Source organism: Pyrus communis, chromosome 1, assembly GCF_041283825.1.
Source record: "Pyrus communis isolate YQ-2024b chromosome 1, ASM4128382v1, whole genome shotgun sequence".
In the NCBI taxonomy this organism is placed as follows: domain Eukaryota; kingdom Viridiplantae; phylum Streptophyta; class Magnoliopsida; order Rosales; family Rosaceae; genus Pyrus; species Pyrus communis.
Window position 1 is genome coordinate 4,103,830 of NC_142565.1, and position 20,359 is coordinate 4,124,188.

At 36.7% G+C, this 20,359-nt stretch overlaps 4 protein-coding genes and 1 long non-coding RNA gene across 8 annotated transcripts; all 5 read left to right on the forward strand.

The window, feature by feature from the left end:
• The first annotated feature begins 741 nt into the window (after positions 1-741).
• On the forward strand, positions 742-2,658 carry LOC137721357 (putative pectinesterase 63). The gene is made up of 4 exons (XM_068460454.2): positions 742-1,266; positions 1,349-1,555; positions 1,943-2,184; positions 2,273-2,658. Exons 1-4 carry the CDS (start codon positions 769-771, stop codon positions 2,436-2,438), a joined length of 1,113 nt encoding a protein of 370 aa, XP_068316555.2. The 5' UTR covers positions 742-768; the 3' UTR covers positions 2,439-2,658.
• Positions 2,659-5,616: 2,958 nt separating this feature from the next.
• Positions 5,617-7,719, forward strand: LOC137719371 (putative pectinesterase 63). The gene is made up of 4 exons (XM_068458417.2): positions 5,617-6,235; positions 6,623-6,829; positions 7,024-7,268; positions 7,373-7,719. The coding sequence occupies exons 1-4, from the start codon at positions 5,732-5,734 to the stop codon at positions 7,521-7,523; spliced, it is 1,107 nt and encodes a 368-aa protein (XP_068314518.2). The 5' UTR covers positions 5,617-5,731; the 3' UTR covers positions 7,524-7,719.
• A 1,298-nt stretch (positions 7,720-9,017) lies between these two features.
• On the forward strand, positions 9,018-9,850 carry LOC148698995 (uncharacterized). Its single transcript, XM_088678278.1, is given in 2 exon segments — positions 9,018-9,701; positions 9,703-9,850. Coding segments are annotated over 2 exon segments (675 nt in total). The 5' UTR covers positions 9,018-9,075; the 3' UTR covers positions 9,752-9,850.
• Positions 9,851-12,706: 2,856 nt separating this feature from the next.
• Positions 12,707-15,141, forward strand: LOC148698996 (uncharacterized). Of its 4 annotated transcripts, none has more exons than XR_015962042.1 (3): positions 12,717-13,319; positions 13,677-13,852; positions 13,982-14,829. It is a non-coding gene; the product is annotated as an uncharacterized LOC148698996 (long non-coding RNA). The 4 variants fall into 4 exon arrangements; XR_015962038.1 differs by having other exon boundaries at positions 12,718-13,260; positions 13,677-14,172; positions 14,446-15,141; XR_015962036.1 differs by having other exon boundaries at positions 12,723-13,260.
• Positions 15,142-15,867: 726 nt separating this feature from the next.
• LOC137720993 (receptor-like protein EIX1) lies at positions 15,868-20,151 on the forward strand. The gene has a single exon (XM_088693281.1). It carries the CDS (start codon positions 17,023-17,025, stop codon positions 19,867-19,869), a length of 2,847 nt encoding a protein of 948 aa, XP_088549407.1. The 5' UTR covers positions 15,868-17,022; the 3' UTR covers positions 19,870-20,151.
• Positions 20,152-20,359: the final 208 nt, after the last annotated feature.

The window sequence follows — 20,359 nt, forward strand, 5'->3', positions numbered from 1 at the left end:
CCTATTTCTAGAATTCTGAACAATTGGCTCTGTTAGAAGTGTGTCTGTTACCAAGTAATACATGGCTGAATGGTTAATGCTTTTTCGGCACCAAATTAATAGAAGCATAATCTCTACTAATATGTGGAAAAAATAATAATAATTGAGTCGTAAAAGAATCAGTTTAAGACCCACGAATTCCTCCATCCCTCCGTTTTCAGCACACCACCCCTGAAAATAGAGAAGTGTATATAGGACTTTAACTAATTGAATTTTAATCCCCTATAATATGGACGATATATTAGCGCCATATAGGTTGTTCTAATGTTTCTTGGACGGAGAGAGAGAGAGAGAGAGAGAGAGAGAGAGAGAGTACTTCAAGAGGGTTGAGTTTGAATATAAAGAATTTTAAGATGTAAAGTGAGTCGAGTTTTAAGAATGTTGCGGTAAATATATCAATCATAGAACCATAATTAGGCTATCCATGTTCTTTCCCAAATAATTAGGCTATCCATGTTCTTTCCCAAATAATAGGGACGAGTTTCGCTTCTATAGCTAGTGGTTTTTTATTTCGTTAATACAAAGGGTGGATTTGAAATCCCAACAAACATAAACCCCAAAGGACGAATCAAACTATCCGAAAAGTTATCCAAGTCTCCCATATTTTGGGTTAATAACCCCTCTAATCTTACACTTTGCCTTAAAGTACCTCATGCTTTGTGGACTATAAAATCAAAACCTTCCACCACTCTAATCAATAGCACCAAAAAAACAAAACCAAAAAATAAAATGGCCGGAAAAAACAAATGCATGGGCGTCCATGCAGCTTTAATCATGACAATTCTCCTCTCTGCCACCATTGCCATGGCGGACGACAATACACCGGTACCAGCCGCCCTTTCCCAAGTCAACACGTGGTTCAATAACAATGTGAAGCCGTACACACAGCGGCAGAAAACGCTTGACCCTGCCGTTGTGACGGCCGAGGCTGGTCAAAAAGTCATCAAGGTCATGCAAGATGGAAAAGGAAACTTCAAGACCGTCACCGACGCCATTAATAGCATTCCGGCCGGGAATACCAAACGTGTCATTGTGTACATTGGAACAGGAGAGTACAAAGAAAAAATTACGATTCCGCGAAATAAACCATTTGTGACATTATATGGTTCTCCAACGAATATGCCAATTTTGACATTTGATGGCACGGCCCAGAAGTATGGAACTGTAAACAGTGCCACAGTTATTGCAGAATCCGACTACTTTGTTGCTGCTAATCTTAATATTAAAGTAAGCTGTTTAAGTCATATCACGTGATATTACCGTTATATAATTATTTTTGGTTAACATTTTGGTGGAATGGTTTGTGTAGAACTCTTCACCAAGGCCAGATGGGAAAAGAGTGGGAGCGCAGGCAGTGGCATTGAGGGTGTCGGGGAACAAAGCAGCCTTGTACAATTGCAAGCTGTTTGGGTTTCAGGACACCCTTTGTGATGACAGGGGCAATCATTTGTTCAAGGACTGCTACATTGAAGGCACTGTGGATTTCATTTGGGGAAGTGGAAAGTCTCTCTATTTGGTAATTACTGCCTCCCAATATAACCTATAATTCCTAAATAGAGCCGTTGATTTTAACCTTATTACCTGGCAGAGTCTGACTGTAGCAATGTATTTCATGTACATGTTGTGAGAAAAAGTTTACATATGATTAACTTATACAATTATCTTTTTCTTCCATTGAAAAATTATGTATGAGATCATGTCATATATAGGAACAACATTAGTCAAGTGGGGATTATTTGAGTCTCATCATATTAACAATGGAATCCACATGATTGTTCCCCGTCCCCGTCCCAAAACATTATTTGGGTGGGTTAACATATAGTTAATCTTTTTGTTTGTCAAGTCATGGTTTTGAACTTTTGATGGTTGGTGATTAATAATGCAACATAATTAATGGGTGCAGAACACTGAGTTGCATGTGCTGGGGGATAATGGAATAACGGTGATAACAGCACAGGCAAGGGACTCAGATTCGGAGGACACTGGATACTCATTTGTTCACTGCAAGATAACTGGGACAGGCATTGGCACATACTTGGGAAGGGCTTGGAGGGCCAGACCCCAGGTGGTGTATGCATACACCAACATGACCAAGGTGGTAAACCCTGCCGGATGGAGCAACGATAACCACTCCGAACGCGACAAGTGAGCAGATTATGTTAATTAAAACAAAATTAAGCATTTTCGTATAATTAATTTTTGAAATTAATTAATAAGTTATTTGATATTGCAGAACTGTGTCCTACGGAGAGTACAAGTGCATGGGTCCAGGTTCAAGTAAGAATAATAAGAGAAATTTGAGCAAAGAGCTGACGGACGAACAAGCCAAGCGTTTCATTAGCCTTGGCTATATTCAGGGTTCCAAATGGCTGCTTCCTCCTCCAAATCTAAAAGTGTAGTTTTATATATAGTATACGATACACTACTAATAATACCGTTAGGCCTAGGGAAATAGTTGATTTTTCTATGTATATATCTGGGTGCCATTGAGTAAGCCACACGCATGCATGCCTCATGCAAAATGTACGTATATCATGAGCTAGCAGTGTATAAAACTAATATCGTACCTTACTTTGTATAGAATCCGCTTATATATGCACATATATTCGACTTTGTGGACTGGTTAGCATTCTTATAAAGAAAAACTAATGAAAATGACTTGAAAACTTTGAGTTTTCATGATAAGGACAAAATAAAGGGTAAAGTGAATAGTACCATGATTGACTTTTTAGTGTAAAAATGTGGTTTTTCGTTAAAGTGAACAGTACCGCGAGCTTTTCGTTAAAACTCCCTTCTTATAACTACCCTTTCAATTTGCAGAAAATAAGAATTTCTTGCATTTTCAAAGTGTTATCGATGTATCTCATAAAAAGCTTGAACTTTTTAATAGCTACACGAAAGAGAAATGATAATATCAAATACTGGTTCAGATTCTAGACTAATATATCCATCCTCCTTGAAAATATCCATTTTCAAGAAATTAGGTAGGTAAATAATCCGCAACATATATCAATTGAGGCATCAATTAAGCTTAGGGCCACTCTACATTGTATTTTAATGATCAAACCATTGATCTTTTAATTATTCTCTTAATGATCATTTCTACCAAAAGTTACATAAGTCGGAACACATATGACCTTTCGTTAACTGGTAGTTATTTAAGTGTTTCTTTGAAGCATCAAATTTGTCGATTTTCTTCACTACAATTGGATATATATGTTAATAATTTTGGATTGTCTAATTTTTTACAAAGATGACCTGTAAATGGTAGATTAAAATATAGACGGTATGAATGGTTGAAAAAATTTATATAATGGGGGGCACAAGGCATCCTTTAGAAGGGGACTGTAAATACATAGAGAAATGATAGACATATACCATTTTTAGCTTTTACACACTATTTAATGATCTTTTTTCGGTTTGATTTGTTTAATCCGATAATTAGAAATAAAGGTGTGTGTAAGAAGCTGAAATAGTGTGAAATAATCAACTCCCTATGTGTATTATGCATATCATATATAGCTAAACCAAAACAAATCTATGACAAGTTAAGAGTTCTGGATTTTGTTTTTGGCATCACTGTAAAGGCTGAGACAAAAGAAATTAATATCAACAGAGACAACAAACCTATATATTTCCAAAAAGATTAATTATTAAGGAATTACTTCAAAATTAGTACACGATAATTATATATTTCTTTAGTTATTACAAACGATATTATTACTCTAAGTTACACTAAAAAAATCTAGGAGAATTTGAGCATAGGACACAATAAATTAAGGAGAATCATACCTTTTTTTTTTATAAACGTTGCTACCTCTCAGCACACTATAATAGTGCATAAGGATGGAGGCAGCTAAGGCTCAATGAGACGGCCCCCTACTTATTAAAGTTTTGTGCGAAGGAAAAAAAAATGATGCTTACATAAGGGCAGATAATATATGTATCATATTATTCATGCTTCTTCAAATAAATATAAAGTGAAAGACAACAATTAATTCTTCTACTTGAATGTTTGATTCTGCATTAGTTACTGTGTTTTGCAAATGAATGTAAAAGAGTGACTAATAAGAAGTAGATGATTTTTGAGAGAAGAGAAAGTACTTCACATTCAGAGCATGAGTGTGTGTGTGTGTGTATATATAGTGAGCTCCAAAGCATGCTAGCTCCTGCTCGAAAAACAAATGGAGACATAAATTGAGGAAGAAATATTATTAGGATTCTTACGAGAATAAAAAGGGAATTGTAGAGAGAGAGGATACGGAAAGGAAGAGCGGAGTTGACGAAGAACTTTTAAAATATGGCAGGAAAAGAAATGGCTGATGTTAATGCGCTAATTTCCTATAAGGTACAAACATAATGAATTTAAATATGATTAACCAACTCTAACTAATATCGAGGTATTTTTTGAGAAAGCTCCAAAACTAACGGATTTGGCAAGTGATAATTATCAAGCTGGGAACAATATTAGTGTGTTAGAGGCAGTGGGAGGCGTTGGCGTGATCGTCAGGAATGCGGCTGGGGATTTTATAGCAGCTACGGCTTTGAAGTTGACTGGTATTGCATCATCTTTGCTTGCGGAGATTGCAGCTGCTCGTGAAGCTGCTTTATTTGCTCACTAATGGCAGATTGAACATGTGATATTGGAAGGAGATGCACTTTTGGTGATAGCTGCAATTCAAAATAATTTGGCGGCCAATCATGGGCCATTTGGGCATTTGATGGATGACACAAGACGGATCCTGCAATCTTTCCAACTGTGGAAAGCTAACTTTGTGCGAAGAGACGCCAATACAATGGCTCATCGGTTAGCTAGATTTAGTTTAACTTTGGAGCATCCCGTCTCTTGGTTTGAGGACCCTCCTGATATAATTTCTGAACTTGTTTTGGAGGATAGTTTTAATTATTAAGTTTGTTGGTCCGGAATACTCTTTTTCCCTTCATTCGGGTTGTTTCCCGGGAATGTTTTTATTAAGGCCTACTGTTAGCACCCTTTCTCTGATTGTACGTTGTTCCCGTTATGAAATGAATATCGTACTTGAATTAAAAAAAAAAAAAAAAACTTGAATTTATTATATTTAAGTACTTTAATTGATTAGTTGAGATTTCCAAATAATATGTATAATAATAAGCGATCATTGTGAAAAAAAAATGCATACAAGTTGGCCTAATGAAATTTGAGGAAAAAAAAAAGCAATGAGATTATAGAAGATATTCTACTATCTTAATTTTTTTTTTTCTCAAGTATAACTGGAGGCTAAGGTTACCCCCACTAAAAATGTTTCTCGCTCCCCTTCCTATGGTGCAACAATGTTATGGATTATTAATTACTGTCTTTAGCTACTTTTAATTTTGGCTATGCATTTTTTTAGTAGGTAATATAATTAGCTCTCAAGAGAGCCCTAAAATATTAGGGAGAAAGCCTTGGAATCTGAAACGTATAATTGCCATTAAAAATTAACATGTGCGAGAGCTAGAGCTCTCTAACCTCACATATTTTGGGTCAATCCTATAATCATGGATTGTGGTATTATTCATTCATAAACAACCATCAACCTACTGCTCTAGCTAATCAGTAGAATAAAGCTGAAAACGTAGATTTGAGATTCCAGAAAAGTTTAGATTGTTTTTGTATAGTTTTCGAGCAAAACTTAACTTTTTTTTAATATATTGTGCGTCAAGAAGGAGAAAGATGGCCGGAAAAACGCCATGCATGTTCATTCATGCATCTCTGATGATAATAACAATTCTACTCACTTCAAGTACCGCTGCCATCGCCGAGGATACGATACCGATACCTTCCGATAGTTCCCAAGTAGCTAGCTGGTTCGATAATAATGTGAAAACCTACAATGAACGAAAGTCAACGCTTGACCCTGCCCTTGTTGCAGCTGAGCATGCTCCCCAGGTCATCAAGGTCATGCAAGATGGAGGTGGAAACTTCAAGACCATCACCGACGCCATCAATAGCATTCCGGCCGGGAACACAAAACGCGTGTTTGTGTACATCAAAGGAGGAGTGTACAACGAGAAAATCACAATTCCACATAACAAACCCTTTGTTACGTTATATGGATCGCCAAAAAGTATGCCAAATATTACATTTGATGGCACTGCGCAGAAGTATGGCACTGTGTATAGTGGCACATTGATCGTGGAATCAGACTATTTTAAGGCTGTTAATCTTGTTATTATAGTATGTAATTCTCCAAGAAAAGTACTATATAAGAGGACTCTCTCAAAAGTGAAGCTCTTCATAGACTTTTTATCACCTCATACTTTCCGTACAATGTTTTACGGTAGTGGTATCTACACACCCATTTTTATTTACCCCTCTTAATTTTCGACCGTCGGATCAAATGAATTAAAAATATCAATGATAAAAAATTAATAAGGATGTTTTGGGAGATAAAAGAGGGTGTATGAATAGCACTATCGTATTTATAGTGTTGGGCATTGAGAGTCTCACTTTTGAGAGAGTCCCCTTAGCATTCCTCTTATCCAAACTCACATTTACAGCGTCATTTTGATGGTAATTAAAAATTAATAGATTGATGTAGGGATTTTTTTTGTTTTGTTGTAGAATTCAGCGCCGGAGCCGGATGGAATAAGAGAGGGTGCACAGGCAGTTGCATTGCAGATATCCGGGAACAAGGCAGCCTTCTACAATTGCAAAATGATTGGATATCAGGACACCCTTTATGATTACAAGGGGTTGCATTTGTTCAAAGACTGCTTTATTCAAGGCACTGTAGATTTCATATTTGGAAAAGGAAAATCCCTCTACTTGGTACGTAATTAAAGTCCATGAGAAATTTTTAGGTTGAACGTCACAGTGCAACGTAGAGTTACATAATCAACTTAAATAATTATGACGTGCCTTTTATTTGTTGAAGTTATATTTAGAAGTATAAGTTTATCGTCGACCCACCCATGTTATATTTTCAATCCTCTTCTCATGTATAGTGTGATACTTTGGTGCAGAACACTGAGATACATGTCGTAGAACGGAATTTGACAGTGATAACGGCACAACAAAGGGACAGTGCCTCGGAGGATAGTGGATTTTCGTTTGTGCATTGCAAAATAACTGGCACCACGTATGCTCGTCGGACATATTTGGGTAGGGCTTGGGGAAGCAGCCCCAACGTGGTGGTTGCCTACACCAACATAGCGGATATTGTCCACCCTGAACGGTGGAGTGATTTTGGCCACCCTGAACGTGAATCGTAAGCAAATTCTTTCCCATTTTTTTGCCCAAATTTTTTTATTAAGTGCTTTATTATTCTTGGAATCCATGTATATTAATTTGATTTATGTGGTATTTTTGCAGCAATTTGTTCTATGGAGAGTACAACAATTGGGGTCAAGGGTCAAATATAACCGGTCAAGCACGCTACACCAGAAAACTAAGCGACGCAGAAGCAAAACCTTTCATCAGCCTTGGCAATATTCAGGGTTCCAAATGGCTTCTTCCTCAGTAGCATTGTTAGAAAATATATAGGAAATTATTTTTTACCTATTTAGGTGAGGTTAACTGAGAAAGCCTATGCATTACGTACAGTATTACATGTAACACATTGATATGTGTTGAAAAATATAAGTGTAAATTTGATATCAGTGACTTGTAAATCTGGAATCAAATTATTATTAATTATAAGACACTAATTAACCAGCCAACCCCACCCCATTACTTCCTTTCCCCCTCAAGACTCTTTTATTAATTTTTTTTTTTTATTAAAACCTTGGCCGTATAAAGAGAATTTTATTGATATTGAGAAACAAAGTTACGCCTAGTCATGAGCTAAAAGCATTCTCTCTCATAATACAAGAGAAAGAATACAAAAAAAAAAAAGGAGGGACATAAATTTTATGCCTCTAAAAATTAAATTAAGAAAAATACAAATAAAAGTCAGGGATATAAACTTAACCTCTCTAATGTCAAACATAAAAGTCTAAACCTAACCTTGAAGAATTTGTAGAGGTACGTAATAAAAGATAGGGGCCATTTTAATATTTGATATTAAATTTTAAATTAAGATTCTTGATGTAGAAATAGACATGTTTCATGTATTTAGCAGATTTTTTTTTATACATATCAATGTACAAACTGTCGGCGGTTAGAAAATTCTAGGGCCCCACCGAATAGAACCCCCAAATTCTCAGGGCCGGCCTTGGCACTCCTTTCGGTTGCCACCCAAAGTTGACAGATTGCTGTTGTGCATTTCGGATCTCTCTACTCATATGGATCATCAGAATAAACATGATCTGAATTGAGGCGAGAATCAGATTGCCACGCGAATCACTGCCCAAAAAGGTAGAAAATATGGTCTCACAGATATGAACTTTGAAGATATTAGAAAAGCATCACAAATCTTACTTCACTTGACATCAGTGATCGTTCTGAGAACACATTTACTTCTTCAATGCCTAGCTAGATGGATTTTCAGACTTCAAAATCTAGTTTTTCTCCTACATAGCCAACACTTAACTGTTGTAAAAACTTGTTATGTTTCTCCTTATTCCTCTCTTCTGTGTTTTTTTTTTCTTTTTGTCTCAAGAAATTGATTTTTCTTGTAAGAATCTTACACCTCAGAAACAACTTGTCTTCAAGACTGATTAAATTTAACAAATTGTCATACAAGTGGCACTCTACCACAATGGTGGAGAGGAGTGTGACTCTTGCACCATGGCGTGTGTTCAAACCCCATCGGCTCTTTATTCTAAACTTTAATCTAACAAATATTGTGTCTGAGAGTCAAAATAACTAGTTTAATCCATCTTATCATCTAATGAAACTTTTGTCAAAGATTCCAAGAGTCCGTCCGACAGCTACTGTTATTGATGTGCATCGATTTTGAAAATATGGTCTCATGCCGTAGAGGATGGTTTAGATCCAAACTGCTCATGCCGTAGAAAGTGCTCATCCGTAAAGGATGGTTTAGAAAAAGGTGAGGCTCCCTAGTTTATATAGCTAGCATTACTCTGGATAGCTCATTGCTCATACACATCACCTACTTCATACACTAAAACTATATGGAGAGAAGCACGAGAGTTGTTTTACTACTAATCAGGTTTCTAGCTATTGCAACCATTACTATCCGTATTAGTTTATGCAATGGAAATCTCCGTTGGCCTCCACTTTGGAAAGAAAGCGAAAGACAAGCACTTCTAATGTTCAAGCAAGATCTCAATGAAGAACTTACAAGCCTCCTCGCATTGCAGTCATTCAACTTATCCAAATATCGCTTCACCGGAATAATTCCTTCAAAGATTGGTAACATGAGATGGTTAGAATCTCTCAATTTGTCCACGAACAAACTCCATGGCGAAATTCCTTCGAGCATGATGAATTTGACATTTCTAAGTCGCTTGAACTTGACCTATAACAATTTGACGGGAAGAATTCCGGAAAGCACTCAGCTGCAGAGCCTTGATCAGTCTAGCTTCGTCAACAACAAAATCTGCGGACCTCCGCCCAACAAGAATTCCAACGTGAATGGGGTGATTAAGCCACAAACAGTTGAGCAGGATGGAGGTGGAGGATACCATTTACTCAAAGACAAGTGGTTCTACGTGACCTTGGGACTTAGACTCTCCACGGGGTTTTGGATTGTGCTTGGTTCTTTGCTGGTAAACATGCCATGGAGCATTCTTCTTTCAGGATAGGATAGTGCTTTAACTGTATCGTATAATTGTTGAATATGTTTAGCTTTGTTTTGTACTTTGAGTGAGCTTGTTGTTGTTGGCATTTCCTTTGCTGTGACGAATAAGCCAGTATGGTTGAATGGTATGTTTTTCTCAAATTTCATCCTTTTGTTTGATTGTAGTTGTTTTTTACTTTGTTTTACAAAAATATTATCCCATGTAAAATTAAAAGACTTGTTCTCGGAACAAGTACCTTTCATTCAGCAAAAATAAATTGAATGACATGGAAATGTGTAAAAATAGTTTAAGGAATAGTCATCTGTTAATTAATTATTAGCAAAACTTGCATTATTTCATGGTTGTATTTTTAATTGGTTTTTTTATTTACATTTTTGCCTCTCGATCTTTCTTTTGTTCTCTCTCCCCTTCTTTGTACGATTACTTCTCTATCTTATTCGTACTAATTCACGTGACACCCTTCTGCTCTTTCTACTCAATGTTTTCTTTCTTGCTCTCCATTAGCCATAGATTCCATTATTTGTTTCTTGATTGAACTTTGTTCATCCTTTCTTTCATTTTATTTTTCTGCCATTTAGATAAGAGAGGCATTCTCCGGCATTCATATTGATGCCAATATACGTAAAGTTTACAGATTTGAAATTGGATACGTTATGAAGCACCTTTGTTGTTCCTAGAATATATAAAATGAATCGATTCGACATGTACCGATATGTAGTTGCTTGACATCCTAAGCATAAGGGTTTAGAAGAGGGCTCTGTTTAATTCTCTGGGAAGTGCAGGACAAGGGCATAAATTGCATGTACAAAAGACCCAGAAACAAAGTATTAAGGCAGGAAAAGAAGAAAAAAGAAATGCCAGAAGTAAAGGGCCGGACTGGTCCCTGGTCTCTGCTTGTGGATGAATGCATCATGCATGCTACAACGACAGTGAAGGAAGAATAGAAAGTTTCGCAGAATCCGACTCCAGTACTCTACATGAGTATCCAGCATTAGTGAAACTTCATCTCATTTGGTTTGCTTCCCCTAAATGCTGAAAGAGAGAAGAATGACCTTGTTGCAGCTGAAACACGGGTAGTAGAGAGTATTGGACTCTTAATCAAGCGAATTAGAAATGGCGCGTTGAAATTCTGTATGCAGGTGTAGAAAAATTTGCAGGAAAATAAATAAATCAAAGAGAACGATACCGTGTTTTTAGCGATGTAATTCAGGTTATGTTTATTGTGATTTTAAATTACATGATCGTGTATATACTTGTCTAATCTGTCATTTTTTGTTGTAATATGTCAAAATTTTATTTGATGGCTGATGTGGCAAATTAAATACAAGTGCTAAATTATCTTATTTTCTAATGGATGTGTCAAATATTTATTTTATCAGTTTATTGGGCCTAGAGTTACATTAATTATAAAGAAATAATCAAAATTAATTGTAGTTTTTATTCTATTGGTTGTTAATAGGACGCATGTATTAAAAAATTCAATTAAATATATTTAACTCCTTCTTTGTTTGCTGTCAAAAAATGCAACTAGAAAGCAAGGAGTCAAATGACTTCTCACATGCCACATCATATATGACATATCCATTAGAAAACACTTAAATGTCTTTTAATCCTATTTGACATATTTGACATCTCATTTGGAGATAGTCTAACATAACAAAATTATGTTACAAATCTGGGCTGACAACACTATACAAAAATCTTACCTTAAATGCCTCAAAGTCACATCAATTATTTACCCTACTCAACTTAATTTAGTTCCCTTTTTTTTCTTCTCAAATTTGTTTTATGGCATGATTGTTTGATCTTTACTGAATAGTTGTTAAGAAGTGGTGATTAAAACGAGACTCATATTTTTTGTTTTGCAGAAATATGCGGCGCATGATAGGTGAGAATTCTTCTTTATTGTGAACATTCAGGTAAATCGTGTCTTTCAATATTTTTCTATTATTCTTTGCATTGTTCTTTCTTGAGTTTTTTGTGAGATTTGTTGGAATGGTGGTTGTTTAGTGGTTTTCTAGGTTGCTAAGAAAAGAATTTTAGGTAACGTGGTAGTTTAGGGGATAGCTATAGCCCTTGACGGATTTCAAATCAAGACAATGTTTTAGTTTAAACTTTCAGTAACCAAAGGCAGAGGCAAATTTTGATTTTTGCCTTCCTTTTTCTCCCCCCCCCCTTTTGGGGATGGGGGTGGGTCGGAGAAGCATGTAACAGAGGTTATAATCTTTGAAAGTATTTGGTGGTTGATTGAACGATTCTATTAGTGTATCCATTGAAGGTTGTTTGGATTCATATTTTTACTTTTTTTTTTTTTTTTTTAAAATGTTTAGAAATCATAAAGATGCTTCCGAAGAATGATAAGTTTCAATTTCCAAAATTTTATTGTAATGTTTTTTCGATTGTGTCAAAGAGCTAAAACTGAGAGATGGATTCTTTTTTAGTTCTATTTTTTGTTTTTGTTTTTGGATTGCTCTTCTGGTTGAAAAAGGATGAGCATTTTTATTATTTTCTCTCTCATTTCACTATCTATTTCTATAAAATCTCAAACTCATGAATATTGTCATCAAGACGGATGGCATGAAAATGTTAATGCATTTCCTCTGCTAGTTTATCAATATGAAACGTTATCTATACTATTATTAAGAGAACCTTCCTTGTCAACTTTTTATCACTTTTTTTTTCTATTTTATCCTCACTTTTGATACACAATACTTACATAAGGAGGGTAAAATAGTAATTTTATTTTGAGAAAATAACAATCATATCTCTATTTTTTCTATTTTATCCTCATTTTGATACATAATATTTATATAAGTAGGACAAAACAGTAATTATGTAATATTAAGATAAAATATGTAATTATTAAGAGAAATTGTCGCATCATCATTAATTTATACTCTTTTTAAAATTTTAAAAACTAATCACACTCTTTAATAAATAAATAAAACAAAAAACAAAAAACAAAATAAAAAATTTCACTGTGTCCATGGCTTCGAAAAAAAAAAAACACTCCACAGCAAGTTCGACAGCCTGCACACCTCATCAAGCCTTAGAAATCGTTTACTTTTTTGGGTATCCGGAGGGATCCTCCTGTATTTCTCCCTGCTCTTTGCTTTCCCTGAACAAGAAATCCGAAACCCACAGCCCAAAACTCACTCATACTTGGTCCCTCTCCTTGGCTTGCCACTTTCCTCATCTCCCGGTGGTTGGTTCTCTCCATTCGATTCAATTTCGGTGACTTCTTTCTCTGCTCTTGGGGATTTTAGGGGATTTTATTCTCTTCCTGGTTGCTCTGAAATTGGGTTGGTCATTTTCCATGGTTCGAATTGAAATGCAGCTGAATGTATTTACCTTCGGCAGCGTTTTGGCGAATCGTTTGTGTTCAATGGCGATTTGAGCGAGGGCACTGAGAGCTCCGGGGTTTCGTTCTTGGTCCCCTTTTTGCTGTTCCAAGGTGGTGCGATGGATTTGTCAAAGGTCGGCGAGAAGATTCTGAGCTCCATTAGGTGTGCCAGGTCGCTCGGCCTTCTTCCTTGTGCTTCTGATCGCCCCGAGGTGATTGAAATTTCAGTTTTTGCACGTAATGCAGCTTTTAAGGCCTCCAATTCGATGCGGTTAGTGTTTAGTTGTGTGAAAGTCGATTGTTTCGGAGTAAAAGCGAGTTGAAATTGTGTAATTAGATCATATAATTTGAAATGTTTGTTCCAAGCGTGTGTATTTTGCTTTATATACTGAATAACAGTTTGGTTTGGTAGATTAACTGCGGTTTCGTGTTAATTAAGAAGGTTAAGTTTAATAAGTATCATTTTAAGAACAATGCTTATTAATCTGGCAGTCGTAGTTAATTCACTGTTAAGTAGGGAATGAAAATGTTGTGCTTACTGCGAAATTTAGCTGATTGGTGCAGGGTTAAAATAAACGTTTATTTTCTGTCCTAAATGTATTCATGCGTTGTTTACCTTCTCGAGCAGGTTCCCGCGCAAGATGCTGCTGCTGCAGCTGTTGCTTATGCTATTGCTGGACTGCCTCCACATCAAAGGTTTAGTCTCTCATCGAGCTGTGAAGAATTGAGCTCAATATATGGAAGCAGACATCATGGTCAACAAGTGGAGGAGATAGAGGAAGAATTCTATGAAGAGTTGCTACTGTATAATTATGTTTTTTTATACATTGTCATTTGAATTTTTGCAAAACATAACGCATGAGGAAGTTTGTTGGTATTTGATTTTGATTTTAGTTGTAGAAATTAACAAACATATAATACATACCTTTTCAGGTGATGACATCGACAGTGTCGACATCATGCATTTGGGTTTTCCCCTGTTTCTCTTTCTGTTGATCTAATTTGAGGTGAATTTTGAATTTTGGTTGAATTGGAATGTGGGTTTAATGGGTTTGTTGATTCGATTTTGTTAGGATTGGCATGTGGTTTTTCATGCTTTTGCAACCACTTTGGGTCTGGCAAAGGTAATAATTCTACTCTTCATTCCATAAGCTTCATTTTGTATGCCCAGAAAAAATTGAATTGAAAACATGATGGAGTTTTAGGAAATACCCATGTTCTGCAATTTTCCCCATTTGTTTTTTGCAATTTCTTTGATCTTATTAGCCATATAAGCATGTTTTCCTCTCTTCATTACATTCCGAATCTTTAAAATCCTTCCCTATTCGTGTGAATTCTCATATATGTTTCTATGTTTGTTTGATTTTGGTTTCTTGGTTATAATCTGAATCAACAAGACGCAAAACGAGGAGAGAATCGTCACCCAGCTCTACATCCCAAGAAAATGGTATTCAATTGAATCTAATTGTTGAATGTATACTTGAGAGTTAACATCGTGTTTCTTTGCAAATACCGCTGCTGACTATAATCAAGAACCATTTTAACATAATAGGTTCTATTTGGATGATTAGAGTTTTGAACCTTTTCTTTTCCCCAATTCCACATGAACTCAATTTGAACGGTTTATTGTATCATATAGAAAAAATGAAAAGGGAATATGAGATGATATTGAAGGCAGCCTTGCAAAGCATCTGCCTGCTTGATCCAAATACCACGGCCTTGGTTATTGTTTTGGTGAGGTGTTCTATTTATATGAAAATCTTTGAGTCTTGAATATTTTAGGCATTGTATCAACAACTTGAGATGATTGTAAAGCAGTGCATGTAGCGTTGATGTCTTTTACTGTACATGCATATTTGTTTCGTTAGAATTAAACTTGTCAGGGCCTTTGGAGCCTGATATTCTTTGTTAGAGTTTCTGTTAAAAAATTAGGGTGCTATCCTGTCCATTTATGCTTCTATTTAGTAAGATTGGGGTGATAAAGATTTCTAAGGTGTTTTCTGAGTTGTTTTGGAGCTGCATTCATTTCTTGGACGACCACATTAAGAAGCATTTTGTTGATTGATGCCTTATGGAAAATTTTCAATATTTAATCCTCCTTTTGTTTTAGTTTCGTGTTAGCACATGACATATTTTGCTTTGCTTGATGGTTATTCAATGTGCTGTCAAATTTGAGTATCATTATGTGGAAATGATTCATAGTTGTTGCAGATTATTGCAACATTTTGTTTTGATTTGTAAACAAACCATATACTTTATCTTTGTCTTGGGTTACAATATAACGTTTGACGATTGAATTTGTAAGACGGTTTAGCAATTTTTTCAGAAACTTACTACTATTCCCACGAGATGCTCAAGTATTATGTCTTCTACTTTTCTACTTTCATTTTTCTATGTTTTTCCTCCATGTAGTAGGTTGATTACTTGAAACTATTATATTGATGGCATAATACGACCTACAAATGAATGTTTCTTATAGCTATCCATATGGCATGCAAAGTTTGACTTCATTGGTTCTTAGGTACTACGTTCTTTTAGTTGCTTTGTGTGGAAACTATTCATACTTGTTGCGACTACTACAGTTGACGCCCGCAATAAAGCATGGGCACATTTTCTAGTTATAAGTAAATGTATGACACTTAAATACTTTAAGGATATTATATGAGGTTGCAATTGTACCAAAACTTAAAGAGGTACCCTTTTTACTTGTTTGGCGCCCAGTTTAGGTAGGAATATGATATCCCAATAAATATCATATCAATCAAAGAAATTAATTTTTCATCTTTATCAATACAACGTATTTGAAGGACCGACCATTCAATGAAAGTAATTATTCCATCTTATCATCTATGAAACTTTTGACAAAGATTCCTAGACCCTGTCCGACTGCTACTCTCATTCATGTGTTAGAAAATGCGGTCTCAATCTCATGTGTAGTGGGTGGTTTAGAAAAAGTGCTCATGTCGTAGAGGATGGTTTAGAAAAAGGGGATTGGATCCTCTCCGGATCCGGAGGATCCTTCAATCCTATTAGTTAAAAATAAAATCGAACGGTCAGAACACATCTAGACGGGATTGAGTCCATCTCGATTGAGAAGCAGCAGCTATGGCAGCAGCGGCCATGGAATTCTCTGCTGCAGCGGCGATGGTGTTGATAGCAAGAGGCTTGAAAGGGTCGCCGATGTGGAGAAGATGACGGCATCGACGGGATCGTAGTTGGGATTGATGACTTCGCGGTCCAATTTTGGAAGCAAGGTTGCGTTCGTGGCTTCGCGGCCCTATTCGAGGAAGGGGAAGAAGATGCGATGGCTCTGCTAGAGGCAAGCCTTGTCGGCAATCTTTGGGTTCCGGAGGATCCGGCTGGAAGGGATCCGGCGAGGATCCTTTCCTTATAAAAAGTGCTCATAAGTGCTTATGTCGTAGAGGATGGTTTAGAAAAAGTGCTGTAAGTGCTCATGTAATCGAGGATGGTTTAGAAAAAGTGCTCATAAGCGCTCATGTCATAGAGGATGGTTTAGAAAGAGTGCTCGTAAGTGCTCATGTCGTAGAGGATGGTTTAGAAAAAGTGCTCGTAAGTGCTCATGTAATCGAGGATGGTTTAGAAAAAGTGCTCTTAAGTGCTCATGTAATCGAGGATGGTTTAGAAAAAGTGCTCATAAGCGCTCATGTCGTAGAGGATAGTTTAGAAAGAGTGCTTGTAAGTGCTCATGTCGTAGAGGATGGTTTAGGAAAAGTGCTGGTTTAGAAAAAGTGCTCGTAAGTGCTCATGTAATCGAGGATGGTTTAGAAAAAGTGCTCTTAAGTGCTCATGTAATCGAGGATGGTTTAGAAAAAGTGCTCATGTGATCGTGCTCTTAAGTGCTCATGTAATCGAGGATGGTTTAGAAAAAGAGAGGCTCCCTAGTATAAATAGCTAGCACTACTCTGGATGGTTCATTGCTCGTACACATCACCTACTTCATACACTAAAACTTTATGGAGAGAAGCATGAGAGTTGTTTTACTACTAATCAGGGTTCTAACTATTGCAACCATTACTTTCAGTATTGGTTTATGCAATGGAATTCCCGGTTGGCCTCCGCTTTGCAAAGAAAGCGAAAGACAAGCACTTCTGATGTTCAAGCAAGATCTTGAGGATCCTGCCAATCGGCTTTCTTCGTGGGTTGCAGAAGAAGGTTCAGACTGTTGCAGTTGGACAGGAGTCGTCTGTGATCACATAACCGGCCACATCCATGAGCTGCACCTTAATAATTCCGAACCTTATTTGGAATCTTCCTTCGGTGGTAAGATAAATCCTTCTTTGCTCAGTTTAAAGCATCTCAACTACTTAGACTTGAGTAACAATGATTTCTGGACAACACGAATTCCTAGTTTCTTTGGTTCTATGACAAGTTTAACACACCTTAATCTTGGATACTCATCGTTTGAAGGAGTAATTCCTCATAAACTAGGAAATCTCTCCAGTCTACTCTATCTCAATCTCATTAGTTACAGTCTGAAGGTTGACAACCTTCAGTGGATTTCTGGTCTTTCTCTGCTAAAACACTTGGACTTGAGCCATGTAGATCTTAGCAAAGCATTTGACTGGTTGCAAGTTACAAACATGCTCCCTTCTTTGGTAGAGTTAGATATGTCCAATTGTCAACTTCATCAAACTCCCCCTCTACCCACCATAAATTTTACTTCCCTGGTCGTCCTTGATCTTTCTGACAACAGTTTTAATTCTTTGATGCCGAGGTGGGTTTTCAGTATTAAAAATCTAGTTTCTCTTCGTCTCACCGGTTGTGATTTCCGAGGTCCAATTCCTAGCATTTCACAGAATATCACATCTTTGAGGGAGATTGATTTGTCATACAATTATATTACCGGACAACTTCCAAGCAGTATTCAGAATATGATTGGTCTTACAGCTCTTAATCTCGGGTGGAACAACTTCAATTCTACCATACCTGAATGGTTGTATAGCTTGAATAATCTCGAGTCCTTACTTCTTTCTCGCAATGCCTTACGTGGTGAAATATCGAGTTCCATTGGAAACCTTAAAAGTTTAAGGCACTTTGATCTTTCAGGTAATTCAATATCAGGTCCCATTCCAATATCCCTAGGAAACCTGTCAAGCTTAGTAGAACTAGACATATCTGGAAATCAGTTTAATGGAACTTTTATAGAAGTTATTGGTAAACTCAAAATGCTAACAGATTTGGATATATCTTATAATTCGTTCGAAGGTGAGGTGTCAAAAGTTTCTTTTAGTAACCTTACAAAATTGAAGCATTTCATTGCAAACGGAAACTCACTTACTCTGAAAACCAGTCGAGATTGGCTTCCTCCTTTTCAACTTGAAAGTTTACGATTGGATTCATGGCATCTGGGACCTGAATGGCCAATGTGGCTTCAGACACAAACACAATTAACAGATCTAAGCTTATCTGGTACAGGAATTTCAAGTACTATTCCAACTTGGTTTTGGAACTTAACATTCCAATTAAGTTATCTGAATCTCTCTCACAACCAATTGTATGGAGACATTCAAAATATAGTTGCTGCTCCTGTTTCAGTAGTTGATCTTGGTTCTAACCAATTCACTGGTGCATTGCCTATTGTTCCCACCTCATTATATTTGCTAGATCTTTCCAATTCATCATTTTCTGGATCTATTTTCCACTTCTTCTGTGATAGGCTGGAAGAACCAAAGCAACTTTCTATTCTTCATCTCGGGAACAATCTTCTCACTGGAAAAGTACCCGACTGTTGGATGAGTTGGCAATACTTGCGAGCCCTAAACTTAGAAAACAACCACCTAACTGGGAATGTCCCAATGTCTTTGGGATACTTGCAAACACTGGGATCGCTGCACTTGCGCAATAATCACCTGTACGGAGAATTGCCAAATTCCCTACAAAACTGTACCATGTTGTCAGTTGTTGACCTTGGTGGAAATGGGTTTGTCGGAAGCATACCAATATGGATGGGTAAAAGCCTTTCAAGTTTGAACGTTCTTAACCTTCGTTCGAATGAGTTTGAAGGAGACATTCCTTCTGAAATTTGTTATCTGAAAAGTCTCCAGATATTGGACCTTGCACATAATAAACTCTCTGGAACGACACCGAAATGCTTCCACAATTTGAGCGCCATGGCTGATTTGTCAGAATCCTTTTGGCCAACAATGTTTATGATTAATTCTTCTGTTGAGGCTTCTATAGTGGTAACGAAAGGGATAGAAATGGAATATACCAAGATTCTGAAATTTGTAAAAAGCATGGATCTTTCATGCAACTTTATGCATGGAGAGATCCCTGAAGAACTTACCGACCTCCTCGCATTGCAGTCACTCAATTTATCAAATAATTGCTTCACCGGAAGAATTTCTTCAAAGCTTGGTACTATGGCACGGTTAGAATCTCTCGATTTTTCCATGAACCAACTTGATGGTGAAATTCCTCCAAGCATGACGAATTTGACATTTCTGAGTCACTTAAACTTGTCCTACAACAATTTGACGGGACGAATTCCGGAAAGCACTCAGCTGCAGAGCCTTGATTCGTCTAGCTTCGTCGGCAATGAACTCTGCGGAGCTCCACTCAACAAGAATTGCAGCGCAAATGGGGTGATACCGCCACCAACAGTTGAGCAAGACAGAGGAGGAGGATACCGTTTACTCAAAGACGAGTGGTTCTACGTGAGCTTGGGAGTTGGATTCTTCACGGGGTTTTGGATTGTGCTTGGTTCTTTGCTGGTAAACATGCCATGGAGCATTCTTCTTTCACAGTTGCTGAATAGGATAGTGCTTAAAATATATCATGTAATTGTTGAATATGTTTAGTTTTGTTTTGTACTTTGAGCAAGTTTGTTGGCATTTTCCTTGCTGTGACGAATATGCTAGTATGGTTGTGTTGTATGATTTTGTCAAATTTCATCCTCTTGTTTCCTTGTATTTTTCTTTTAGGTTTGACTTTAGAGGGATTAGGTTTCATGTCCCCCCTCATTTGTATCAGTTTTTGTTTTTGTTTCTAGAAGGGTAAGGTTTTTGTCCCCCCTTCTTACTCAATGTTGTTTTTCTCCTTTTCCTACCATTACGAGGGGTAAGGTTTATGTCCCCCCATAACTAGGTGTAACTTTTTTTTTCGTTATCAATAAAATATCTCTCGTACCGTCGAGGTTTTCTTAAAAATTAAAAAATAGAAAAACTATCCTATATAAAATTAAAATACTTATTTTCTGAACAAGTAACTCTTCTTTCAGCAAAAGTAAATTGAATGACATGAGAAATATGTGAAAATGGTTTAGGAATTAGTTACCTGTTAATTAATTTT

Coding starts and splice junctions, on each gene's coding strand:
- LOC137720993 (XM_088693281.1), top strand. CDS start 17,023: ATGGAGAGAAGCATGAGAGTTGTTTTACTACTAATCAGGGTTCTAACT.
- LOC137719371 (XM_068458417.2), top strand. CDS start 5,732: ATGGCCGGAAAAACGCCATGCATGTTCATTCATGCATCTCTGATGATA. Junction 6,236..6,622: donor CTGTTAATCTTGTTATTATA/GTATGTAATTCT, acceptor GTTTTGTTGTAG/AATTCAGCGCCGGAGCCGGA. Junction 7,269..7,372: donor GGCCACCCTGAACGTGAATC/GTAAGCAAATTC, acceptor GTATTTTTGCAG/CAATTTGTTCTATGGAGAGT.
- LOC137721357 (XM_068460454.2), top strand. CDS start 769: ATGGCCGGAAAAAACAAATGCATGGGCGTCCATGCAGCTTTAATCATG. Junction 1,267..1,348: donor CTGCTAATCTTAATATTAAA/GTAAGCTGTTTA, acceptor TGGTTTGTGTAG/AACTCTTCACCAAGGCCAGA. Junction 1,556..1,942: donor GTGGAAAGTCTCTCTATTTG/GTAATTACTGCC, acceptor TAATGGGTGCAG/AACACTGAGTTGCATGTGCT.